Source organism: Melopsittacus undulatus, chromosome Z (genome assembly GCF_012275295.1).
Source record: "Melopsittacus undulatus isolate bMelUnd1 chromosome Z, bMelUnd1.mat.Z, whole genome shotgun sequence".
NCBI lineage: Eukaryota > Metazoa > Chordata > Aves > Psittaciformes > Psittaculidae > Melopsittacus > Melopsittacus undulatus.
This window is the reverse complement of record NC_047557.1, coordinates 88,314,620-88,342,580: the sequence shown is the minus strand read 5'-3', so window position 1 is coordinate 88,342,580 and position 27,961 is coordinate 88,314,620. Positions and strand designations below refer to the sequence as shown.

The following is a 27,961-nucleotide window of genomic DNA, read 5'->3' as shown; positions in this document are numbered from 1 at the left end:
AAAATACTTGTAATGACCACCTGGCTTCTCCCCGATACTAAAAATGATAAATCAGAATTACACTTAGCTTTGAGATGTAGTGTAACAGATAGCTTCAATATGCTTTCTTAGTAGCAGTTGTATATATGCATCAGTATCCTAACACCTTTGCTTTTCTCTTTCAGAAATACCCTGTGTTACCGTATCTAGTTTTAGTATTGAAACAGTTCCTATTGCAGAGGGACCTTAATGAAGTATTTACAGGGGGGATCGGTTCTTATAGCCTTTTTTTAATGGCTGTCAGCTTTCTTCAGGTAAGCTTCATGAAATCTGTTGATGCCATTGGAGCAAAAAGATATAACATTAAGAAAGAATTTGTTCAACCCTTCAGTTTAATCATCTATGCTATCCTGGTTTTGCACCCTCTTTTTTTTTTTAAAAATAGACACATTTCACCGCCTTGTTTTTCCCATACTGGCACTTCCGGTATTAGAGGTGTTTGGAACATCCATTGGTCTATCAGTACCAGGCATACATTCATGGTAAAATAACTTGACCATTGTAGGATTTATTTGGAGCAAGCTGGTTCAAGCAGATTACTGTTAGATGCATCTGTCCTTTATAACCCTTGTTTTCCAGATCTAACACTCTGGGTGTGCTTTAACAAGTTAGTAGCAGAATTTTGCTAGCTTGCCTAGGTTTTTAAACCAATACCAAATACACATGTTTTACAACTTTATGTCTAAGAGGACAAAATGCAAGAGCTAAATCTATATTGTTGTGCCCATGGGAGAAAAATATTGTAGAAATATGAAGTAGCTGAGTTCTGACTTTATTGGCCTTGTTCTTTTTCTTGTATTAAATGTTATTGTGTAACTTCATGTGTACATGTGTATATCTGTACTTTCCAGATTGTAGTTACTTTTAAACCTGAGCCTTGAGCTGGAGTTTGGTGTTTGCTGAGTGCTAGTGCAGTTGCCTGCCAAGCATGAAAGAAATGAAGAGCACAGGCTTATCTTTTTGAAAGAAACCAAAATCTCTCCCATCCCCATTTTTTTCTTGTATTGTCTAATAGCATCTCCATTTGCTCTGCAAAAAAAAGCAGTCAAGTTTTTTATCAGTTAAAATTATGAAGGGGTTTTGTTCATAATCCATCAGGTTGCATACCTAACAGCAGAGGGGATAATTTCTATAGCTGTGAACGTTAACGCCTGTATTTGTATTGCAAATCCAGGTCTGTGAAGTGCAAATACATTTGTTTTTTACAAGAACCCTGCTGTTAGTGCTGGACGTTCACTTACTGAACTGAAAGTTCAAATACAAAAACATTAATACTTGACAGCCTTATTTTTAGGAGGTAATTAATTTATGAAAGATTTGGTAGCATCTTGTCTTAAAGATTTAATACTGCTTTATCAAGGAAAATAGTGTACTTAGACAAGTTTGTTTTATATATTCTGGTTTTATTATTTTTTACTGTTTTTAGACATGCTTGTTGTGACAAAGCAAAGGCACTTAAAGGCACTTGAAACTTAAAGTCTGAAGAAAATGATTTTTTCCCCTCTTCTTAATAGCTGCATCCCAGGGAAGATGCCTGTATGCCGAATGCCAACTATGGTGTTCTTTTAATAGAGTTTTTTGAATTATATGGACGTCACTTCAATTATCTGAAGACTGGAATCCGAATAAAGGATGGTGGCTCCTACGTCGCCAAGGATGAAGTGCAAAAAAGCATGCTGGATGGCTACAGGCCGTCGATGTTGTATATTGAAGATCCGTTACAGCCAGGTATCCTCATAAACCAACACTTAACATGCTAAGAAAAAATCAAGGGAATGCTTAATGCAGAGAAATTCAAGAATAGTAGAGTGGCCACCAAAAAAAACAAACAAACACCTCATTCATGTCTTTGAACACAAGATGGACGCAGAAAACAACAGTGTTCTTTAAGACGTGCTCCTAGTAGAAGTAACAGTGTCACCCCAGAGCATGCCTGTGCTGCAGTCAGTGCTCCATAAATGCATAGTGGCTTCATTCTGTACTGTTACCTTTATGTTAAGGTTGATTGTTGGCTTCAGTGGGGTGTCTTCTGGAATGGTGAGTCAAGTGCTGTTCAGAGAAGAGAGTTACCATATTTCTGATCTAGAAAAATGACATCCCGGACAGTCCTGTTACATGTGTAATATAAACAGTACAGGGTTTTATGGTTGCTTATTTTTTTATTTATGTATTGCACTTTGACCCAGAGAACTGCTATTTTGAACTTCTGTGCATGTAAATTTCTATAGGTCTTTAAGCTCTTTCAACTAGTTATGCTCCACTAATCTTATTCTACAAGAGGTAACTGCAGTGAGTTGGGAAGTAAGGGCAATTTGTCTCCTGTCTGAAAGGAGATAACCGCAGTTTCAATCTTACTTTTTTATTTAATTCTATTCTTACTTTAAGGTAATGATGTTGGGAGGAGCTCCTATGGTGCCATGCAAGTGAAACAGGCTTTTGATTATGCCTATGTTGTTTTGAGCCATGCAGTTTCCCCAATAGCTAAATATTATCCTAACAACGAAACGGAAAGGTAAATTTTATGAGTCTAAATCTCAGTTGTTAATTGCTTATATTTCTGTGTGTCTAAAAATTGTGCTGATGGTTTTGGGTTGTTTTTTTTTTATTTTCCTCGTTTACAGTATTTTAGGTAGAATAATTAGAGTAACGCAAGAGGTGGCCACATACAGAGACTGGATATCAAAGCAGTGGGGAATGCAGAGTAGGACAGAGTCTTCGTGTAACGGTGAGTTTTGACTAAGCATGGCTGATACTGGGAAGCTTCCTGCATGCTTTGATCAGATTCTGTTGTTGCTTTTGCCTCTTATAAGGCAGCGCATGTATCTTAACATGAATACACTTTTCTGCTTTTTGTTTTGTTCTGGTCCAGAAGATGTAGATTTGTACAAGAGTAGAAAGGCCATGCCACGTCTATCTTTATTCTTTTGCAGTAGATGTGGCCAGCATAGAGGTCTGTAAAGATTGCTGGACTTGCAATAGGAGACTTCTGAAAAACTTCCAATTCAAATTACGCATCATTATTGTCACAATTCCTTTCTCCTTTAAAGGTTGACAGGGTTTTTAAAAGACTTACTGGGAACGCTGGCTTAAATCTAAATCTCAACCCTCTTATTCTTTTTTTCATTTTAAAACTTAACATACTCTATGTGTATGGAAGCAATATTTAAACCAGGGTTGGCCACATAAGTGGAATCAGTCTTTTAAACAAAAAAATCCTGAAATATCCATCATGATTCCTGTTACTAACAAATGGAAAAACATAAAGTCTAGCTGAAGGACTTGCTGATAATGTCCTTTAAAATCATCTTTATTTGCATTGCCCATCTTCTGATTTCACCAGCCAGTTGCCAGCCTCTTTTGGTGTAGGTGTATCTGCTGTCTGAAAGTTTTTGAATTAAAATTAATGCTAATACTCTCCAGTTAATTTTAGAATGCTGCCTTCTAGAAGTGTTCCCTTGTTAGGGGTTAAGGAGTGAAGATGACGCAACTACCAGGTCGTTAGGATGGAATTTTGTTTGTTTTTAAAGCTTTTGTTAGTGATTTCCATCACTGTCCTTGTAAAATTGAATGTGCTCCTGGACCTCTTGTGTTTTATCAGTTTGCAGACCCTTATGGCACTGCCACACAACCTGGTCATGGCAGCCAACCCTTGTTCAGTCCCACAAGCTACAGAGTAATGCTTGGCTACCTGATATGATCTATATATTAACCTCTGTATGCAAACACAGCTAGTGAGGCAGCAAATATATGCTATGTAAATTAGAGGTAACTCCTGGGAGTCTTTTGTGAGATAAAACATTAATAAAATAACCTTATATCGGGAAAATAATGGTGGCAGTTACAGTGATCATCTTGTAGATTTAGTTTACGTTTAAGTTCTGATTCTTTTTTAAATTAAGGTAGAAGTTAGTGAGATATGAGAGTTCTGTGTCTCATATTTTCAGGGTAGGTTATCATGCAAAGCAACCAGACTTATTTGAAGTTCTTATGATCCTAGCAGCTTCAGCAGAAATAAAATGGGAGCTGCTCAGTGTTGGTCTCTTAGCAATGGAATTTAAACCTAGCTATCTGAGTGCTGTTGAAGTGTGTTGGAATCAATCTCATTAAGTAGCACATCTGAACTTTGTTACTATCTTCTTACATGTCTTAGCTCTCTTATTTCCAGCTTCAACTATAGGTAGTGCTTGGTGGTTTTCACAGTGTACATGAATGGATTTTGGGAAACCACCACACCTTCTGCGAGTTGTTGGCTTGCTGCATGCAGTACATATACACAAACATGTGTCTGCATGTATTACAAGTATGCACATGTGCAGATGCCTGTACATGTCCTGCTGGGTATAATAGATATGTCTAATACCCGAAAGGATATATTAAAAAGAAGAAAAACATCATATTTTAGCAGTTATTGTGTGGTGATGCTTCTGTTTTGTTTTTGATAGGTAATGGAGTAACCTTGATAGTAGATAACCAGCAACTAGACAAATGCAACAATAATCTTGCTGAAGAGAATGAAGCACTGTCAAAACCTAGAAATAAAACTTCAGAAACACTTAGTAAACATTCTTCAAATTCTTCATCAGGTCCTTTATCATCATCATCCTCTACATTGTCCAGCTCCAGTGATGTAGTAAGTACTGGTGGTTTTCTGATTTCAGGCTTTTTTTTTTGTAGTTTCTTTGGGTTTTGTTTTTTTCCTGATCTGTGCTTCCACAGAATACATTTGTAAGTTTGGAATCCCAGTCAGTTATGACATCCAGAATCGTAACTTGCATAAGATGTTACCTCCTATGCAATTTCTACACATGTAGGTTGCAGTGTGTTTTTGACACAACACGTAAAAAGTGAATACAGTATATATAAAGTTACTATAGCCTTCTTTTCTCTGGGAAAACTGTGTTTAAAAAAACCAAGACTGGTAGTCCTAAGCCATATGCTGAAAAATACCCAAACCCCAAAACCTTTACAGTTTCTGGGAATCCTGTTTAAAAAAAAAAAGTGCTAAATTCTAAAATCAGAATCATGCATCAATACATTTTAAAATATGCCCATTTTACTCTATAAAAATTCTGAATTTAAAGAATTTTAATTTATAATAAAATAAACACATTTGAAGTTTTGTCCACTGCTATATTTTTACGGGAAAACTCACTAATAGAAAAACTCACTTAAAAACCTCACTAACACTTTCCATTTTCCTGAAGGATTCTGATGGAACACCTTGCAAAACCTCTAAACAGTTGAGTTGTCGCCAGTCTGCCACAAACAGAGTGGTGTCACAAGAAGTGTCACTGGAATCCTCCCAGTCAAGTGGGAAAACACAAAATAGCCAAACAGCCAATACTTCCAGCAACACGAACAAATCTCAGGTTTGTGCAACCTTTGGAAACAACTGTATAAATCAGTTGAACAGTACATGTCCTTCATGGAAGAGTAGCTTGTTCTTGAAAGGAAACACTGCAGTTTTCACCTCCCCATCACCCCAGTAAAAAGCTCTGAACACTGATTGTATCTAAAATCACCTGGTTCTCTGTTTAGCTTACACAGAGGAGTTTGCAACAGTGGCTTTACCAGCCTTGAACCAGATGAAATCAGATTGACTTTATTTTGGGAAACCTGGTGTTAACAGCAGTATACAGCTGTGCTGTACCCATTTCCTTTTGTGCAGAAAGCACATTAGTCCAGTCTTGACTGCAGAATTTGAATACTAAAGACACTTGCCTACACTTAGTGAAAAACAGTAAAATTATGTTACAAACTATGACAGCTCTGTTAGCTTTTGGTACTTGCTGAACTGTCTTTCATTAAGGGAGATGAAGACTGCTTGCTGATACATGAAATTCCCTCTTGTTAGCCCCTAAAGACAAATATCTTTACGATGAGAACTACCAGAGTTTATGCGTTTAAGGGGTTTCTCATTTTGAGGAGTTACAAGTCAGTAATCTAGAAATACTATATGCCTCTATATAGAACATACTTTGGATATATGCAGTTTAAATTTTTATACTTTTTTAAATATTTAGGACTTCTTTAATACATGGAACATAGTCTGGAATCATCTCGAATACTGCTCCAAAAAAGTAATGCTGGAAACTTTCCTCCTACTTGCTGACAGTCTAGCTAGTACCAAGTTTACAAACTGGCCTTTGATATACCATGAATGTATGTGTGACTACACAGAGCTAATTCTGGTGCTGGAATGTGAAAATGCACGATCAGAGTTACTCTACATATGTAAAAAGATGTGGTATAAAGTTAGTCCTGGCCTTAAAAGATTCTTGTTTTAATTTTGCACAGAAGATGAGATTTCAGCATTTTTCATCTGTCACCTTGGATTGTGATTTTCTGCTTCCATAAAACACTTTTTGGATAGTTGCAAAATAGGAGCAATAAAACAATTCTGCCCTTTTCACAATTCGAAGTGCTCTGCTCTCCTTTCTTGACCTGTATGGTGTCGGGTCTAGGGATGAACATCTGTGTGCAGCCACTAAAGTGAAAGATTCATGGTACTGTGCTGCTGTCCTGGCAGAAATGGCCTGGCTTCTTTTGCCGTATGAGTTGTTTCAAGTTTAGTGCTTTCATGAATTAAAGTCCTCATTATCCCAAAATAGGGTTGTATAGTTGCCACGCTTTATTTCCTTTTAGCACTGGTTTACCATGTTCTCTTTCTTTTACAGCATGGATCTGCCCGATTATTTCGCTCTTCTAACAAAGGCTTCCAAGGTCCAACAAACTCAGGCCACAGTACCTCAGTCACAAACAAACAACATCAAGGCAGCAAATCACACCATCCGTTCTTCCACGGCAAAAAGAGGAAACACAAGAGGGATGCAGCCCTTTCAGACCTTTGTAGATAGTTGCCTATTTTATGACTGTTCTTCTGTGTGCAATGATCTCATGCTACAGGATAGTTTGATAATGACTCCTTGAATCTTTTCCGGAGCTTCAGACTGTTCAGACATTGATTAGCAACTGCATTTTTTTTTTCCCAGCTCGCCACGGAATGGATCATGAAGATTGATCACTGCAAAAAATGTTGAAAAACAAAACAAAACGAACAAAAAAAAAAGAAAAGAAAAAAATTAAAAAGAAAAACATAAAAAAAGAGGAAAAGGCTGCTCATTTGATAAGTCATATGCTACAACAGGGTCATTTAGGATATAAAAGCTTGAATGTAAAATAAATGTATTTCCCATCAGCTCATGCTGACCTGTAGAGGTAGTACTCAGTGTGTCTAGGGGGTGGTAACAAACAAATAAAACACAAAAAATAGGAAAAAAAAGCAAAAAAAATTTATTTTGAGGGAAACCCAGCCTTTAAAGGTGAAAGTAATTTGTGCATGATTTTTTAGTTATTTTTGCATATACTTACCATTTTATTGTGTATATATAGATGACCATAGGAAAACTGACATTTGTAATAGTGGATTTGTTAATACTTTTTACATAACATTACTGTTTAAATTGTAAACATGAATTTTTCTCAGGATTAGTTTGGAAAATAGTCTGAATTGTCATCTTAACATCCATATAAAGAGACATTACTAGTTATATTGCTCAGAATTTCTTTTCTTGCCATTTAAGATTTAATAGAACATTTGATCTGCAAAAGCTGTTTCTCTGCAAGAAAGGCTTATGGTGGCAAATGAAGTTTTTCATTTGCATAAAGTGTACGTGTACTTTGTGTAGGCACTGGACTTGTCATCTCTGAGAAGTAACCTTCACCTTGTTTTCTAGAGTGCCATCATTTCAGGCAATGGGATTTTATGGTTGCATCCTTCTCTTCCTCCCTTTAGTGATCTCTACCCAACCCTTTCATTTTTTTAAGAAATATAAAGCCCCTTGGGGGGAGGGGTTGTTTGGTTGTTGATGGTGATTGGTTTATTTAATTTTTGTTTGTTTGTTTAAAAAAACCACAAATGACAGAACTAGATTTGTTATAGACGTTTGCATTCCTGGGCTGCTTTAATCCCATGCCTCTTTGTTTGTGCCTTCCCTCCCCCTTCCAGATCTGAGTTTTTTTGTCTTTTATATTTTTGCTAATTCCTGTAGGAGATGATAACTGTTGAAGCTTTAAGTAAATTTCACAATTAAAGTATTTTTTTCTCACTCCCCTCTTAGACATTTTTATATTTACACTTAATTATTTAAAAAGCCAAAATGACTTCAAATAATAAAATATATTTAGTACTGCCTTAAAGACCCAAACTTTTCATATCTCATAGTAGTTCTTGTTGAGCTAGCTACCATTTAATTTCAATTCTGCGTTTGTCTGGTTCAGTTGCATTACATGTCTAGGTTGCAATAACTCTGATGCCATGAATGCAAATGAAATGTGTAATTACCCTCACACACAGGCATAGCCTGGGACAGGAGCTGGGACACTTTAGTGCAGGGAAGTTAAGTGGCATTTACTTTTACATAATTCTTTAAAGAAGAAGGTCTGCAATTGGCAGATATGGCTGTATTTAATGCAGCTGTTCTGGAGATGATGCTCTCATAAAACATACTATTAGCTTTTAGAAACATTTTTTAATACACATTTACAGAATACTACAGACCAACCTGATCTTTAATGGGCACTAATGAGTGCAGTGATTTTAAAGTAAAATAATGCTAAAATAAGACCAGAACTGATGTAATCACTTAAATTAATAAATATTTTCAATGTGTTAAAGTGTCTTACTTCAAAAAGGAAACTTTATTTTACTTCAAAAATGAAAATTCAGAAAATAGGAAAGTCATAGCATTTACTCAGACACTAAGCTTAAGTGATGTTAATTTGACAGTGGTTGGGGTTTTTTTCTCTTAATTTTTAGATTCATATTTTAATTTGATCAGATAATTTTATCCACCAGATGTTGAGCTTTTGTCTTATAGGAAGTAGTAAAAGTTGTACCACATTACGCATAATCACAGTATTTATTTTGGTTTAGATTCTTGTGAATGTGTAGACCTATGTTCACCACTTAGGGAACAATTATTTATAAATTATATTAATCCAGTATTGTTAGCTGCTATTAGCAAAACTGTTCCAAAACTTAATACTTGCAAAGATCTGTATCGCATTTACCACACTGAAGTGTTTTTAAAAGTATCACCCTCATCGTTGAAAGCAAATGTACTCTTAGGGTGCAGATATTAGTGTTCCAATAAGCATGTGATAATTTTAAGGTGGTGGTAGCGGGAAGATAATCTTGATTCCATTGGGAATCTTAGGTTTGCCTCAATTTATGGTTTTTCATAAATTTAATGGAAAATAGCTTTTCCTGGACTGCTCAAGTTTCTTTTTGGTAAACAGTACCTTTCTAAAAGAAAAAAAAAGAAAAAAGAAAAAAAAGGAAAAAAAAAAAAAGCATGAAGGAAAAGTTGAGGTATTTTACATTGCCTCAAGTGACCAGCATTGTATTCATAAAATACTGTATATCTTGCAAATCTTTATTTAAACAGAACAGTTGAACTGTTCATTTTTCAATCTGAAGTAAAATACTTTCAAGACCTTTTAGTTTGCCTGCTCATTTGTCTTGTACATTTCATCTCTGTATTTGACTCAAGTCTAATTCCTTTTTGAGTTTCAATACTTTTGTGAAGATTTTGTGAATATATGAAAAATAAATGTTTAATCTAACTACTGCAGTTTATCACCATTCTTGACACTTAACCTGTTTTTCCTCCACAGCACTGTGTGTGGAAAGAGCAGGCTACACGTGTAGTCTTGCCATTAGTAGTCTACCAAAGACTGTCTGAAATTGATAAATACGCTTAAATCTTTATATGTCTTGCTTTTTGACATTTGTTTGATTTGTTAAAGGTTTTTTTCCTTAAAAAACAGTTGAAATGGTGTTTATAGTTAAAAGATGTATATTACTTATTATTTTTTTGTCTGTCTTCTACCTTATACCAGAAGAGAAGCTGAAGTAAAAGGAAACTTTCCTGTTTGTGGGACATGACGGGATTCTGTTTACTAACCTCCATTTTCTGTGCAGCTTCCTCAGAACTTACAGCTCAGATTTTGAATGTTTATAATAAACGTGTTTTCCAAGAACTTAATCCTTAGAAAAGAGTAGTCCAATGGCTGGTGGGAACTCTCTTATGTACTTTCAAAATGGACCTTTCCCATTTTACATCTGGAGTCATCATGATTGCATCCTAAATATAATATGAGCAACTGGCTGGAAAGTAGTGTCATCTTGAAAATGCATTGCAAATAAAGGCAAGCCAGCCATTCAACATCTTGATGGATGTTAAAATTCATGGTAGATGTTAAAACTGAATGTGTGATTCCAGCTTTATTTTCTGAGGAGTAAAATCTATAGCAGATTACAAAGTATGTACTTATTCAAGAAGGGAATATATTTACCTATATGGGGCCTGTAACAAAAAAGAGTATGTAATTAGTGTTGAAGTGAAAAACGTAGCGATTATCTATTCTGCTGACTCCTAGAACTCTATTCTTTTGCTTAATGATGCAAAAAAGTTTTTGAAGAATCAAGTCTACCATGTCTTGAAACTGTCTTGAAAGTGCGGAATTTGAGAGCTTAGTTTTCTAGCTGCTTTGTAGTGTTTCCACAAGTTTTGCTCAAAAATGTTTTCCAGGTGCAGTGACTTAAATGTAAATATGTCTTGCCTGTATTTCCATGAGTCATTTACCATCAGTTGACATATACATATTCATGGTTTCATGTATAAGTTGAAAACAGCTTTGCAGTTCTCATGGTGCTTAATTACCTCACGGTTGTAGATTTTGCTGTGCCAGTTACTTGGCTCTTCCCCGTAGTAATTTGCTCTGAGCCTAATCATCTAATTTTTAAAGGTTGGTTATTAGGATGTTAGAGGTGATCTCAGAGAACCTACCCAATACTGAATCCTTTGCAAGTTACTTAATGGGCAATGCTCTGAGTAACACAAGAATTAAAATTCAAATGGCCTTAATTAGTCTTTACAAGCCCAAAGTTTGTGTCAGGTATCTACTTGAAATAGGAATACAAGAGCCAGAAGGTGGCTGTTACTTGTGCATTTGAGCGTAGTAGTGCTAGACCAAATTAATCTGCATTTTGATTAAAATTTAATTAGTCAGTTTTGAACAGCTTTGATTTTAATTCTTGGTCTGTTTACTGATTTCCTCACCATGACCATTTTACCAATTTGTGGACTCCAAAAACTTGTAACAGAAGTTGAGTGCCTTTGACAGACACCTTGACTGTACAATTCAGAAGGCCTCTCTTGGCAGTAGCCAGCTTTAAAACTGCTTATTCTCATTTGCTCCTTCCTGTAGCAGTGCAACCAGCAGGGAACTTGGACATGTATGAAATGGGGAGGGTGGAGAGGAAGGAATGTGGATCTTTTGTTGTTGTTGTTGTTGTAAATTAATTGGTAGAAGTTGATGGGATCCTGAAAATCACAAGTAAGGAAAGATGAAGAAATCCTAGCGATCTTCCTCATAAAAGCCCTTTGGAGGAACGCTGTCTTTCTGCCTTCCAAGGTGTACAAACAATGAGGTGCTGCAGGTCTTATGATGAGCCAGCTTGCTCTGACATTACTTATCAGATACAGAATGACCAGAGTAGTGAGTCTGCTCACTATTGAAGTATGTGGAGGTTTCTTCATTCTGCACCCGGTTTAAAAAGCAGTTGTTTGTAGGCAATTAGACTGATTATGGCATGTCTTTTTTCTGCTCTCTCTTGCTAGGAGTCTTTCAAAAGATATTCTTTTAACCCTTGATGGCTCTTGATATCTTAAGCTTGATGAAATGAGTCTTCTGATCCCTTTTTAGCTCTGAGGCTACCCTTTGTTTTCTGTGGCTCAAAGATTTGGTGGCAAGTATGTAATTTATCAAATCTAGGCCAAAGAGCTATAGTGAAGCAGAAAAGGGATGGAGATTGGTAACACTTAAAAAAAAAGAATATTTCCTGCTGATACAGCTGTTTTTTAAAGAAAAAATAAAAACATATAACCCTCATGATCTGAGTTGTGTGAAGTAAAAATATGTTCCTGTAGCCCCCATACAGCCATATTTGAAGCTTGTTTCTGTGCAAATCTGTGATGTTTGGGTGCTAGGCTGATTTTTTTAATTTCCTCCGTCTCTCCCCCACCCTCCCCAAGTCCTTCTGTATAATGAAATGCTAATTTCCCATAATACAAAACACCTGAGGAAGAAACCACTTGGCTGAGTATGAGCTGGCTTGTAAGGAATGCTTTTGTGTGGTGGCAGAGGAAGTCTGAGGAGCCCTGTGTGCAAAGTGGTGAGTGTTTTGCTTGTTTAGAAAGAAAGAAATGTTCTCATACAGGTAAATAAAACTATTTTTGCTTATGTATGAAGCAGTGTTTGACTCTTGAGCTGAAATATCATTAAGCAATCAAGTGTTTCTGAATAGCTATTAGAGAAAGTAATCTGTGCTCTCAGCTGCATTTTCCCAGGTCTAAAGTTCATTTACTGAACCAGATTTGGTGACGCTGAAATCTGAAAATAAACCTGGTTCAAATTGCTTTTTTATGCCACCTGGCAATGTAATGCAACAATATCTCTTCTCAACTTAAAGCTCCCATTTCTGAAAATCCCCAAACAAATCCACCTTACCGGTTTGTGTACAACAGATTGTAGCACCAGGAGTATGATGACACATCTGTCTTACAAAAACAGTATAATGTGGTTTAAGTGAAATACACATTAATAGTTGCTGTTTGCATTTCCCTCCTCATGTGGCCTATTTCCAAACCAAACTGATGTGCATTCTTAGACTCTGTAAGGGACTGACTAAAATTGTGTTGTTGGTTTGTTTTTTTTTCCCCACTTTCTGCTTCACTGTAGTGGGTCTTGACTCAAACTCCCTTGTGGTTGCCTGGTAATCAGTAACTGTGAAAAGACAGTTCTCAGTCAGAAAAATCAATGGCCCACCCAGCAGCAGCTATAAATCTTTCATATTGTCTTCGTTCAGTGCTAGCGTGTTTGCTTTTTATTCTCAAAGTTTTTGACAGTGCAAGGGAGGAATAACTTGTAAAATGTTATCTTTTCTGTAATATCTTTATTCACCCCAAAGTGTGTCTTACTAAATCTGTGTTATGATACCAACTTTTATCCATCAAGGTAACATAATAAAGCAATCTAATTGCTGAAAACATCAAGTATCTCTGAGCTGGTATGGGTGCCATCTTGTGAATCACTTTGTGCAGTGTCTAAGCCACATACTCCAACTACTAAAAGTAGTTTGAAGCTTCCTGTTTCATAATTTTGTTTGTATGCGGACAAAAGCACCTTCAGGTTGTAGTAACTTAACTGATGCTGCTGAGCTACTGCCTGCAAGTGTGCATCCTACATCCCACAGTATCCCACTACTCTGAGGATATAGCTAAGAAAACTGAATTTTATTGCTTACAAAAAATATTTAAGCACTATTAGGGTCAAAAGCCAAGGTGGTAAGAGTGGTTCCAGCTACTAGATCAGGAGCAGGTGCAGTGGGCTGTCCTGGCACCTCTGGCTGTGCAGGCAGGTGGCCTTCACCTCTTCCAGCAAATGGGGCGAGAGACCACCATGGCCAGCTCTTGCTCCCTGGGCCTGCTTCCATACACAGGGTGCTTTACAGAAATGTATTTATCAGCTAAGTACTTCTAAATACTTCAGAACAAAGTCACATGATGGCCTATCAAAACCAGAACAAACTTCTTGGAGAGTACAGGCAAACACAGAACTTAGGAATCTGGAAGCTGAAGCATTAACATAAAAGGGAAGGAATCCAACTTTGGCAGTTACAAAGAGTGCTGGTTTGGGAATTTCACCATGCATGGGTAGTCTGATTGAAAAAAACAACTAAATCAAACCCTAAATCTTCAAATGACATTAGTGCACTTCTACTGAATAAAGCAATATTTTAGATTACAGTGGTGATTGTAGAGGAGTATTTTTAAAATAAAAGCAATAGAGTACAGTAACAAGTCATAAAGCTAGTTCTATAGTTTCTGTATTATATACTTTTTTCAAGTTCTCAACACTTGCACATAAAAATCTGTCCCCAAAAACCAGTAGCTGTGAACTCTAATTACTGTACTTGTATTTTGGGAGGGTCTGAATGTTCTGGTGATGCTTAGAACAGAAAACTACAATTAACAATTGATGTTTACTTTTCTGATGTCATTATTGGAAAGTTACTTACTTTCATTTCTTGTCTTGCATCCTCATCAGTGGCTAAATTTTGATACATTTTCCTACCTTTGTGCCTCATCTGGCATGCACAGGCTCTCACAGCTCTCCTGTAGCCTGAGCTGGCTGCTGCTGTTGGTGAAGACTTAATTTTATGAGCTGGGTGGATTACTGTTTAGCACAGCAAGTATTTGTTTTTTTACACAATCATGTTAGAAGATAGTTAAGCTTGTCCCCTGTTCTGTAGTCTATTCACCTGGAAGTTTTGTCAGAAAAATACAAGTACAGCCCAATATCATGTGGACATGTTAAGGCCTTAGACAATGCTTATCCTGCAATAAATCACTTCCCAGCTGATTTGAGTTAATAATATGATATATGAATAGTGAAGATGGAGTATGAACTCAATTTTAATGTTACTATATCATTAAAAATTCTTAGATTTTACTGCAAAGGAGAGAAACCTTCACAGTTGCAAATTTGAGGTTTCTTATTTGCCTTACTCTTAATAATTAACACTAAAATCTTGGTTCTCTTGAATTTAAGGGGAGTTTTCCCACTGATTTTCATGAGATCAATTTACCCTGTTTTTTTCCTCTGTATTTTCTCAATCTCTTGATTTCAGAGCTTCAAAGACTTTTAGCTTTTTGTAGGCAAAAGCAAATGCTTATATATATCAGTAAGGCAACTAGAACTATGCAGGCATCTTACTGAGTTACAGGCCACCTGTTAACAGTGACCTGTTCTCACTCCAGGTTTGTTTAGGAGACAATCACAGCTACAATGTCAGAAGACCTACTAACCCACAGAGTGACTGCACAGGTGGTGCTTTCCTGGAGGGGGGTGCATGAAGGAGAAGGTAGTGCTCGAAGTCTTTCCTTCAGCTCCTTGTGAATGGGGAAGGACTTCTAGTACCACAGACCCCACCAAGGATGGATCCCAGTGAGTGGAATATCTTCACATTCATGAGCTGTGTAACCAGTTGCCCACTCTTTGATCTGCCAGGGCAAGACAGACTCTTACAATCTTATCCTATATTTAGTAGCTTCATGATGTCTGGTGGTAACAGGGTAGCTTTTGATATTGATCTTTTGAGCAATTAAATGATATCATACATGACTGCTGCAGCAGAGCACTGTGATATCAGAATAGTAAGAAGCTAAAGGATTTTTCATCTTGGTCCCACTCAGTTTTGGGGTAGTTGTTGTATTGGTTTATTTGAAAACCCAGTCTACTTGGAGGAAAACACACTCCATTTCTCAGCATAAGGGAAAATAAAGGGAGGGCTGTGTTTTTGCTCTGTATTGTTTCTTTTAAAATCACCATTGCAATCTAAATAATCTTTCAGAATTCAGCTACTTCCTTGAGCTTCCATAAGTTAATATGAAAGGCTAGATCTTCAGGTAATGTAAGTAATTTTTACTCCATTGACTTCAATATAAGAGGACAGCATTGACTTAACCAAATAAAGTTTGTCCGCACACTTTGAAAATTGCTTTAACAGAATTTTTTTTTCTTTTTTTTTTCTTTTTTAATAGATCCATGTTTTCTAGTGGAATCTTTAAGAACCTTCTGTTCTAGAATTTTATTCTGATTTATCTAAAAGTGTCCTTCACTAATAATATACATGGTCCATTTTTTTTCTTACTGATTTTTTCAAAGTATTCTTTTCTTTCCAATATGCCCTCCTGGCTACTAACACAAAGATACTGGAAGTGCAAATTGAAAACAGTTAGTTAAATAGTTTCATCATTCACTGTGAAAATAAAACAGTCTGTTCTTTCTGTGTTCTCTAAATCAATAAGGTCTCCCATTTTGTTACAAACCCCACCTGCAGCGTAATGATACCTGACAGGGAAGTGGCCTTCATTTCATTTATTTTCTTCCCTTGTGCAACTTACCAATTAACAAAAAGAAACAGTGACCTCTTGATAAGACCATCTAACAGCTTTCTAGGAAGCCACAGGTCTTCAGAAGAGAGGTGTTCTGTCACTCAGCCTTGTGGAGAATAATTTAATTTATAGGAGAAAAAGTTCTGCTTTAATACAGGTCAACTTGAGTATGCAGAATGATTTGGAAACAAGTCCGATCTGTTTCAAATAGACTGCAGTAGCCCCTAGTGCAGTCCAAATCACACCTCTAAGTACAGGTGGAAGGCCTAAGTGATTAGCCAACCACTGAGTTTTCAAGGCATACTGCATGTTCTCACTCTTGAGAAAGAATTTTAAGCATGAGTAGGAGAGCAGCTAGAGATATATTTCTGATTCTTAATCCAAGAAGTCAAACACAATCTCCTGGCCCTGGCTGCAGAGCTGCAGGTAGTGGGATTAGAATTCCTAAATCCTTAATTTTCTCTAGAATATGGACTGCTAGCTTCTCAGTCACATACTTTTTTTGACTGTTGGTACTTATCCTAATTTCTGTAACAGTGCTGTGAGTCTGCACTGGGCTTGAAGTTTTTTTTGGATAAATTACTGTTGTAGAATTAAGTCCCACTGGCTTCCACAAGATCTGGAATGCTAGAAAATATGATCAGCATTCCAAGTCAGTTAGACTCTTGGGCAGCTTTTAAAGAAGTAACAAATAAGACAAGAGACCTGAATGGCTTTTCGTTTCCCTAAAGAAACATGTATAGGATTTATTACTTTGCTTACAGAAAAGCAGCAAATGATTCCCAAAACTTTGTTCAATTGATCTGAAGGCCTAGAAATTCAAACTGTAACAGCAGTGAAATTCTACCTTCTCTTTAGTCTGGCTGATGCAGGATAAAACGCCTGCATTTAATAGCATAAACTCAAGGCTGTTCAGCAATTGATTCTAATATTATCCTGTAAATGAGGGTGGTAACTCAAAATAGTTTCATATTGCATCCTCCCTAAGCCTGTAGTTCCTAGCACTTTGAGATTGTTCTATTATTAGAGATCTTTGATCTCATAAATTTACAGGAAATAGCAAATATTTTACTGAAGTTATGCATCTCATTCTCTAAATTGATCAGTGGCCAAAGAGGGTAATGTGAGTGCATATGCTCACTGGTAAATAGATGTTAAATCTCATCCAAAACAAAAAAATTGTTCTTGTTAATACTTTCTACTGTAGCATTCATTAAAGACAACATTCACTCCTGACTCTCAATCAGAATCATGAAGCTAGTGAAGAAAAGCAAAAGTTAAGATTGTCCTGGTCATTGTTTCTGGATACAAGGGACTGCAGAAAGGCAGCATGGTAAAACATGCTTTCCTAAATGCTAACTGCTGCAGTACTGGAGGATGTCAAAGGAATATTTGGAATGAGTGAATATACTCAAAAGTCTACCTGCTAATTTTAAAAATACTATTTAACATTATTATGCCACTTAGGATTATATTATGTCTAACCCACAAAACAGTCTACTGTATATTATTTTTCAAATTATTCATATTTTCTGAGGTTATATTTCTGATTTGGTTTTGTCACATACTTGTTTGTTCAGCAACCATCCTCTGAGTCCTAGCTGGCTCATTTATGGGAGCCATTGAAAACCTGAATGTTCAAACATTTCGTAAATAAAATGGTTTAGAAGGAGCTGTCATCCTTGTAACTATTGTGAATAGTACAAGCATGCGTATACTGAAGGCAGATTTGACCTACAATGACTTACCTAGAGGAAAATGTAACCTCCATATGAGAACTAATCTTGAAGATTACTATGCTTTTCTGTTTCTGCTTCTTTTAAAAATAGTGGGTTTTCCCTCTTTCATAATGATTCATGGCACTGGGTACTTGAAGCACACATCTGAACTGTACAAAACAGATTTCTGTAATGCTCTGTAACTCCATTTGTAAATGACACTGCAAGTAGGTTTGGTATAAATACCATAGCTACAAATAATTTAAATAGAAGATTGGAAAATAGCTTGAATTTTATTTCATTAGATTTTTATCAGTTAATGTGTAGTGTTTTATTTTAACTAAAAATCTAGTATTATTTATGATACAGTTACCCAGTTCAATCTTTGGGAAGATTAGATTTGTGTGTTTAATACTCTGGTTTTGCACATTTGATATGTATGTATCATTGCATATGTGTATATTATTGCTGACCTTGAAAATAGTAATACTTGCTTGTCTATGAAGAGCAGTCTCACAAAAGACAGAGACAGATAAAAATCTAGGGATACTGCATTCTAATTTGGACAACATAATTTCAGACGGACGTTTGATAAAGGGCTACATTTTCACAAAATCAGACATTTGCAGCTACCACATACACATAGGAAACTGGTTTTAGATCAGTCTGTAGGTTCAAAAAGATAGGCTATTAAAATGACAAATTAAGTGCCATCACTTCTCACCAAGGACAGAACCTTACACTTGGGCAGTCGCATTGAGCAGGGCTTCCAGCAATGTCAGAGCTCTCCAGCAAGGGGTAGTAGCATCTGTGTTGTGGGAAACAGCCCTGACTACTCCAGCTACGTTGCAGTTGAGACAAAAATTAGCACCAGAAAAACAAATACTATACATAGCATGTGCCAATTAAATGGATATTAATCTTCATATTTTGCTTTTTTCCTTTTATATCTGTTTTCCTGAAACTGTTATAATAATCACCAGTAGTTTAAGAGTAATCTGCACAACAGTGTACATAGAGCACTTGGAGTGTTTTGGAACTGCTGCCATTAAAAATCCCTACAATGTCAGTTGCATTGAATCATGCAGGAATTTCAGATCTTACTTTGGGATAGCAAATATTTGTGGGTATACAGAAATGATGTTAAGCAATCTGTGTACTCGGAAGGTCCACAAAATTTTGATGAAGTAGTAAATGGAGTCCATCTGTTCTGAAACGACTCCATTCATGATCTCAGCAGAACAATGCATTTTCCATTTCCTGCAGTTATTAAATCTTGTTATCTAATCCAACTTTCCGTGAAGACAAGGAATTCTTTTAACAATTATTTTACTGAACAATCCTTTTTCTCTTCTCTAAGAAATAGTCTGAATATCTTATTCACCATTTCCATTTGAATTCTCCAATAATTTCCTAATTCTTTTCAGATACACAATGTGCAAAACAGGAATGGCAAGGCCTAGGTAACATTAAGTAACGTGCTCAGGACTGTGCATGAAAGTGTCACAGGACAGGGAACAGAGGAACAGAGTCCAGATCACTTGCTGCCCTGTCCTGTACCTCAGGTACACAACTGATTCTTCTCTGTTTTCCTTATATACTTGTCCCAAAGTGCTGAGACTTGATTGAAATTCCTTTTCAAGATTTGTATTCCTAACAGCCCAAGAGCATTCTAGTGGCTGGGCAGTCTCAGTATGTTTCTTATTTGCTTACTGTGTTCAAACAGGAGCTTAGAGTCAAATGAAGCTGTCATGCTTGTGGTGTATGCACAGAAGTGCAGCTCCCTCTAAGAGGGTCAATTCAAGCACAAGGCTCTGCCTTACTGTGTCCCAAACACCAGCTGGTTAGCAGTGCACAAATAAAAATGGCTGTATTTAGTTACTAACCTATGATTGCAGCCATGGTAGGGCCATGGATGACTAACACATGGTTGTAGCTGTAGGTAGCCAGCGCATGCCTGCCTGCCACTGGCTGAGTGTGGTCACTGGTGACTAACACCCCCCCAGCTAAACTTGATCCAAAACACTACAGAAACCAGTGTTTCTACTGCCTACAGTGACCTTTGTGTAGGACTTAAGTGTGGTGGAGCTGGGCTTGGTCTGCATTAGTGGCCAGATGTTCAAGGCTCAATACACTGAGGAATCATTGCTGCATCTTTAGAAACTCACCCAAAACATACCGAGAGGGTGAAAAAGCACTAAGTAAATGGAGGGATGGAAAGCTGGTGCCATGGGATAGCCTCTGAGGGTCAGGTCCCTCCTCAGCCGGTGCAGCTTGCCTGAGGGAAGGTTGAGGCCATGCCAAAAGCACCACAACAGTGGCCTGGTTTTTGACAGCTGGTTATGAATCTTTATATTTCTTAATAAACCTTTTATTTCTTAAACTTATTCCTAAGTTTTCAGTAAGAAGTTTGTTTCCGCAGCTTTACAGCGTGGGTGAACAGGATGGGGTGGACATGGACACCCTCACAGCGTGTGAGGGACGGGGTGCTGTAGACCCTGCCCGGGGGCTCTCCAGGGGGAGCACAGCAGAGGGGTTCCCTTTCATGTGTTGCTGCTAAAAATCCATCGTCAGGGGCGAGGCTGAGGCGATACCGGCCTCTTGTGTGCGCGGCGGAGTCCCCAGTCCCTCATGGCCGCCTCTGAGGGGGACCGGCGGCCGTCCCACCACCCGCCAGGGGGCAGGAGGGGCGCTGCCGCCGCGCTAGCGTCCCGCCCTCACCACGCCAGGGAGGCTCCGCGGGCCCCAGAGACACCTCAAGAGGAGGCGGTATTAGGCTGAGGGACTGGCCCCGGCCCTTGGCCGCTGCCCCGCCGGTACCGCTGCTTTTCCGCATGCTGCAGGTGAGAGATGGCGGGGCAAGGGATCCTGGGGAGGGGAGGCTTGGGGGTCGGAGTTCGCTGTCACGGAGTGGGACCGTCAGGGGATCCGCGGGTATCCGAACAGCCGAACGGCAATCCCCGGACTCCCCTCCCGACGGGCCCACTCCGCGAAGCACTGAGTGCTCCTTTAGTGATATAATGCTTAAAATTGTTCGAAGAAGTGATTAGCTCTCAAGGGAAAACTTTAAATACCTGTAGTTTGTGTCTTTTTGAGTGCTGAATAGGTAGGTCGCTCCTCGGCAGGACATGTTACGGCATTTCTGTAACACGTGAGTGCGCTGTGCTAATGAAGGGATTAAAATGCTTTAATACACAGAGTGCAGCGTTACTGCTTAGGTCTTCTGTTTGCCGGTGGTAGGTAAAGTGTATCATAGAGCAGGGGTATATCATCACCAGCTGTCCAGGACCATGCTAAAGTCCATTGAACATGAGGTTTCTTTTATGGCCAGCAAGGATGTCGTCAGCAGAAGTGCTGAAGGCTGGCAAAGACACATTCAAAGCGTTTTCTGGACATGGAACGTAAATGTGTGGTGTAAACTTTAAAATAGGTCCAGCACAGAGGTCTGCTGTGCTCCTATCAGATATGTTTTATATCTTCTTTCACGTGCATTGGTCGTGGCCCAGGACCACGTTGTGCAAAGTGCTGGGCAAATACAAGGTGGGGGAAATCCACACAAATGCACCTGAAAACTGGATTTGATTTTGAGGTGGTTGAGATTTACTATAGGAAATAAAATGTCCTGTGCTGCAAGATGCAAAGTTCTTCATCTTGTGTAATATGATGTAACAGTACTTGTGTTAATGACTGTACTGCTTTGTGCTAAGATCCAAGATGTGGGGGTCTTTTTTTTTTATTTAAAGTAAAAGGCATCCTCTTTTCTTTTAAGATTAAAAAAAAATAAAAAAGGAGAGAGAGATAGGAATTTGTCTGTGTCTAAAGAGGAAAAGTAACTCAAAAAACACAAAGAAACTCAGGAGTTACTATATATTTTGAGTGTAAATAAGAATAATGTAGTGATATATATATATATACATTTATTTTTTTTTAATACAGTTGTTAAGCAAGGAGGATTCCAGGAGAGAAAGAGAGCGTGTCTAGAAGGGTTTAATGATTATGTCTAGGTCAGAAATAAACAAAGAGCAGATGGTGTGGTTGTGTGCATGTTGGGGGTTTTGTTTGTTTAGGTATCCTGACCTTGCCAATGTTGAAGTCCTGATCTGGAATTTTTTGTACTCTTCTCTGTAGGTGGAAGAGGAATGTATTTCAGGTTTGTGTTAAGACCTGTGATAGAGTGCACTCATGGAATGTTTGTGTGTATAGTGAACTAAGTACTTTAAAAAAGAAAAATAATCTTCTTTGCAGCGATTGACACCAAAACCAGTATTTGCTGAAGTTACCAACACTTTGACAGTTTCTTCCTATTCAGAGTGTAGAACAGAAAATTAGGAGTATGTGGAATAACGCTGAGAACAATAAGCCAATACTGATTTCTAATGGCCATTATAGCTTGTTATTTATGCTTCCAGGAGTCATTACTAACAGCAATTAGGGTCACTGGAGGCTCTTGCAAGGCAGCCATTAAACTCCTTAATTTTTTTCTTAATGAAGGTAATGTCAACACCATTAGGAGTAAGCAAGGAAGTTACTTCGTTCCCTAGTGTATGTGGATATTTATGTTCTCATGGTTTGTGCTAAGTGATAGAGCAGCTCCTGGGTGAGAGCTAATTAGTTTATTTGTTAGCCTGGAGACAGATGACCATTGTCTTCTGTTAATGTGGATGATTCTGTAATTGCTAGCTGCTCTTGAATTAAAAAAAAAAAAAATCTGCTCTGGAATTAAAAAAAAACAAAACAAAACAACAAACCCCAAAACCACAACAGCAGCATTCCCCCCCACCCACAAAACAAAAAAAGAAAAACAAAACCCACCAAACAAACCAAAACAACAAAAGAAACAAAACCAAACTCTAAATTGAGTTGTTAGAGTTATTCTTGGGTTACTTTTTTGACTTTGATTTAACATTATAGGATTTATCAAAATGACTCAATCTGATTTTGATTCATTCGGAAGGCTGTAAAATATGGGCTGAAATACTTCACCCAGCGACAGCTCCCTCAATCTTGTGTCGAAGCTACATTTTATCTTTCTGCAACAGGACCCTGTCTACCTGTATTTGCTTGGAGTTTTAGGTTAATAAAATGTGATGGTCAACTGCACGAAGCATCTGTAGAACTTTTGTATTGCAAGTGTCATTTAAGGCTTTGCATATGTAGAAATATTTTTCTGTGTAAATCAGAGGGGGTTTTATCTTCCTCTGAAATAAACCTGGGATAATTATCTGTAAGAGCAGATAGCCAATGGAATTAGTGTTGTCCTCTTATGTTACAAAGAGTTGTCTGGCTCAGCGCTGTTTTACCTTACCAAGGTGTAAAGATCCGTATTCACTAGTAGTGAGCATGCGTTGGCCGCTGTCTGAGCTGCTCACTTGTTGCTGTTGCTCTTTTGGGCTGGATTTGATGCTCTGTGTGAGAACCGTCTGTGTTCACAAGTAGTTCCAAAGATTATTAAAATGGAGTTACAGACCTTATTTAAGGTCTTTTTACTTTTTATTTAAACTGAAAACGTTATTTAGATGAAAACTGGGACGTGTCTGAGCCGAAGATCGCTCTTTTCCTCTCTAATTAGAGCGCAGACAGTATTCAAATTCTTAAATGCAGTCTCTTTAGAGCACCTTTTGAGGAGGTAACCGGTTCTTTCAAAGACTGAGTACTGCATAAATAGGGAGATAAGCTATTAAACTAGCATCTGCAAAGTTTCAAGATGATAATTTGCTAAACTGACAGGATGTTACAGTGTGAAATAGTTTGTAACCACTGTGCAGTTAGATCATCTGTTATTAAAATAAGGAAGTGCAGCTTCTTCCTTTGATCATTATGGTGTACCTCATGAATAGCCAGTTTCTTGTGTTTGCTGAAAATGTAATTTATATTTTACATTCTGAAAACAGCAAAGACATTGATATTTGATTTCCTCTTATTTAAAAACAGCATCATTTTCACCTGCAAAAAAATGCTGTCTTCAAAAAACTGGGATTTTTATAACAATTTTATCTCATGATAAAAATAATTATCATTGTTATCTCCAGCGACTTGAAAGTCACTGTAAATAACTATTGTTGTTTGCCTTTTGCTTCTTACACCATCCTGTCTTCCTGAGTCACCTCAAGTAGAATCCAGGCTCTGTCTTGCAGTGCCAAGCAGAAAGGGTGCTCCATGCATGCAGGCAGAGAGGCAAGCAGTACCTTTGATTTTTCCTTTGGATTTTTTTTTTTTTTGCTAAATAAGCATAACATGCAATAGTGTAAATATGCTGTAGTAGTATTTCCTGCACATCAGGTATAAGTTGCTACTGCAGAGTGTTACCTCTTCAGAGTTAGTAAAATTAAGATGTAAAGGGTGAAATAATTTTGTCTATGTTAGAAAATGACAAAGATAAATGGGAAAATCTAAGTAGAACGTGGGGCTGCTGTTCTTTTTTTGAGGAATTGCTTTATCTCAGTAGCTTGGAGTTATAACATGTGTTTGTGTCAAAATGTGTCCTTCAAATTTGTTTGCAGTAGCATTTTTTATAGCTATCAAATAAGCTGTCTTCTGTGGCAGCCAGGCTGCTGTTTTGACTTTACAGAGCCCACAGTTCAGAGGCTTCAGTACTGCTGGTGCTTTAAAGACAAAACAAAGTCGAAGCTGGCTCTCGTGATGTGGGGCCACACATACCACTTCTCCTAAGAGCTTCCTTCACGGCTAATGGCCAAAATGTTCTTCTCTCTAACAGCTGTTCTGTAATCCTCATCTCAGCATTAAAAGTAGCTTCTGGTCTGTAATTAGAGAGAATGAACAAACAGGTTGTGTTTAACTTCTGTTTCTGGGCATAAAACTAGGATAATAAGTAAACCAGAAATAAAAAAAGACTGCCAAGGCACAAGCTGGAGAAAGGTGACAAGTTTCTTTGAATAGGGCTGTGTCTTTCTTGCAACTTCTTCCTGAAGGGCCCCTGTGCTGTAGGTATATCTGCATTGCCCCTAGTGTGTATCTGTTTGCTCTGCTCAGGGAGCTTTCAGGGACTTGTTGGTTAAGATAATTGAACAAGATAATTTTCAGACCCCTTTTCCTGTGTCCTGTATCACAGTTTGCTGAAGAATAGTGACTGAGCTTTGTACCACCTTCTGTTCTGTGTGATGCAGAAACAAGTACTGTTTGACATGCGAGTGGTCACTCAGACCATAACAAAAGGAATGTGTTTCTGTGAGGTGCTCAGCAAGTATAGCAATAAATTATATTTTTTTCTTTTTTTTTTTTTTAATGCTGCCTTGTAAATGGCTGGTTATAAAGCTGCAAGCAAACTTATGTCATACACTCAATATGGAAATGTTTTAAAAGGACTTTAAGTTGTGAGGTCTTAAGAATGCATGCTTTATTTCAACAGAGGAGGCAATATAAATATTTTATAGGTAGATAAATGTAGAAATAGTTTACATGTGACTGTATAACTTTGTTTTTGTTCCTTTTTACTCTGTGAAGTTTTGTTATAAGTACTAATGATTAGTTAGCATTTCAGTGAGTTGAATAAAATATCTCAGTAAGATGTTTTTCATTGCAATACAGCCTGTGCTTTAGTATTATTTAGTATTTACTTAATGTACAATCTGTGATGTTAAGTTTATTGATATAAAAATATAATACATTCATACTAGGGAGTTCTTTTAAAGAACTAGTTGATCAAACCAGCTAGCAGTGACTAATTCTTACTCAGATATTGTTTTCCAACCACATAACCAAAATGGTGAGGAAACAAGGGTGCTAATAAAATGACAAAGCACATGGAAGGGCTGGGTAGTGAACGAAGCTGGGAAGGAGCTGTCAAAGGTGGATTCAAGCAGACTGAGTTCATTGAAGCTTATTCAAAGTCAGCTGAAATTAACGGAAAAGGGCAATAACCCCCTGATCATTTAAATGTGAGGTAATCTTAGCACCTGTATCATGTCAATCCCAGTCCGTCTGTTACGGTATTTAAGGAAGGAGTTGCTTTGTGAAACAAGCTCAGGCTTGGGGGGGGGGACGGGGGGAGAGGGTAAAACAGATTTGGTCAAGTTGAGAGAGGATGAACTTTGTACTAGGGTTTTTCTTTGTTATTGCTACTGAGCTTAGGTGGGACTAAATAAAAAAAAACAATACTGCAGTAGCAAAACAGAATGTTGGTTTCAATTTCCTTCTTTGAAAGGAAGCTGGGGTATGGCTATCAAAATTTCTCACTTCCTGATACTTTCTGCCTGATCTTCTGCTGCTCTTTTGCTGGCAGTTTCAGCCTGCTGCATGAAGTGGCTATCCTTTCAATGCTAAGGAAACAAACCTTTATATGTTTGTGACATATTTATTGGGATAATGACAGACGATGTGAGAAACATATGTAGTCATTACTAGTACATCTTAATCAGGAACTGGATTTTGAGGTGAAAATGCTTTTAAAGTTCTTACCACAGATAAGAAATCAGTTCTGATTTTTATTAATTGTGCAAGTCCTTATTTCACAATGAGAAGAGCTCAGAAAGTCTCTCCTCTGGTATGAAGCCTCTGGCAGTGGACTTCTAACTCCGTGAGTCTTTTTTCTTCCTCTAGAATTGACATAGACTGCCAGGTACTTTGCAACCGTGTGATTTGATTGAGGTTTGTTTTTCAGGCCTGACTTTGCTCTGTTGTGAGGTGTCTATGTAGTTCATCAATTTCACTGGGTTTTTTTGTTTGTTGGTTTGTCTTTTTTTTTTTTTTTTTCCCCAGCAAATGCTTGTATATGTACAGGAGGGCAAAGCTTTTGAAAATGTGCTGAGAACTTCAACTTCCTTTCTGCTCACTAGTTACATAAGAATGATTAGTGATGGTTGATTTTTTTTTCCCTAGAAATATTCTTATATGACTTGGACTATAACTGCAGGAATAAGAGCAATGGAGGGTGTGATTTTTGTGGTGTAGCTGAGCTAGCTCAATCAGCAGCTCTTACTAAAAGCAGGCAATGCCTGTGCTACACCCCTCCCTGAAGTCAGCACTGGTGCTCATCTAACCTGCTGGTGAGCTGATTCAGGAACCAAATGGGCAAAAAGCTATTTTTTTGATAGGATAAGCATTTTTTTTCAGTCTGACTTCGCTCCTCCACCCCCTCCCCCACCCCGCCACGCATCCTTCCCTCACTGTAGGGACCGAACAGCTAAGCTTGATGAAGTGACAAAAATGTGTTGAAATTCTGGAGATGCAGGCAAGGACAGCTCCCTTGTTTTCTTCAGTGGCTATACTGTAAACAGTGCTCCAAGTTATCTAAATACTTGTTATCCAAGTAGTAAGTTATGCTTCTGCAGATACATTGGAAAAGTAATATGGACTATATTTTGGTTTGAGGTACTGCCGCTGGAATTGTTAATTCAGTAACAGTATTTCTTAAGAAGGAACTCTGTTACTCTGCTTTACTTGTACAGGAGGAAATGAATGTGAAAATACTTCACCGTAGTACTTTTAAAAAATCACCTATGGTTTTTTTTGCAAGTTTCTGAGGAGTATGCTGGTTTGGATTTAGTAGGTTTTGCTTTTTATTTTCAGTTTGCTAATTGTAATACAGTAACAGTTACAAGTCCCCCAGTCCCTTTTTCCTCAGGATGCTGCACTAAATAAGGCAGAAAATGCATTGCAGTGCTATAGCAACGGTGCAGTGGTTTTGCACCTAACATAATAATACAAAAGTCACAGCTGCTGAAAGCTAGTCACAGCTAGGCGTTGCTCTGAGAAAGTGAGAATTTAATTTGGTAAGACCATAAGCACCATGCTTAGCTTTCAAAGAAACAGGGAAAAATACCCTGCATCCAGTTACTTTGTAAAAAAAAAAATTTGATGCAGTTCTTAGTGCTAAGATAGGCAAAATTCCACACAGGTGGTTTTATTTTCCCTGGTGAGCTGACTTGTTGATTGCTTGCATGTTCAGAGCACACTTGTGGAGTTGTAGAACATGATTTAGCGACAGGGGTTGCCAGTGTGAGCAGAACTGCATGTGGGTGTTAATTGTTCCTGGTCAGGTGCAGACCAATAAATTACAATGTTGCTAGATAAAGGAGATTAAACTGCAATTCATGAATAATACATTGGAAGAATAAAGGGGATAAGTCTGTGTTTCAAGATTCTGTTTCAAGATTTAGGCAAGAACTGAGAGTTGTTCTTATGTTGGCTGTGTTCCATAACTGTTTATCAAACATGTTCACA

At 37.7% G+C, this 27,961-nt stretch overlaps 1 protein-coding gene across 1 annotated transcript in view; it reads left to right on the top strand.

The window, feature by feature from the left end:
- TENT4B (terminal nucleotidyltransferase 4B) overlaps window positions 1-9,393 on the top strand; it is a 42,165-nt gene extending 32,772 nt beyond the window's left edge. The window contains exons 6-12 of the mRNA XM_034072973.1: window positions 165-293; window positions 1,554-1,767; window positions 2,425-2,551; window positions 2,661-2,764; window positions 4,482-4,669; window positions 5,244-5,408; window positions 6,717-9,393. Of these exons, the coding sequence (XP_033928864.1) occupies window positions 165-293; window positions 1,554-1,767; window positions 2,425-2,551; window positions 2,661-2,764; window positions 4,482-4,669; window positions 5,244-5,408; window positions 6,717-6,896 (1,107 nt within the window). The 3' untranslated portion in view covers window positions 6,897-9,393. The remainder of the gene's footprint in view (window positions 1-164; window positions 294-1,553; window positions 1,768-2,424; window positions 2,552-2,660; window positions 2,765-4,481; window positions 4,670-5,243; window positions 5,409-6,716) is intronic.
- The last annotated feature ends 18,568 nt before the right edge of the window (window positions 9,394-27,961 follow it).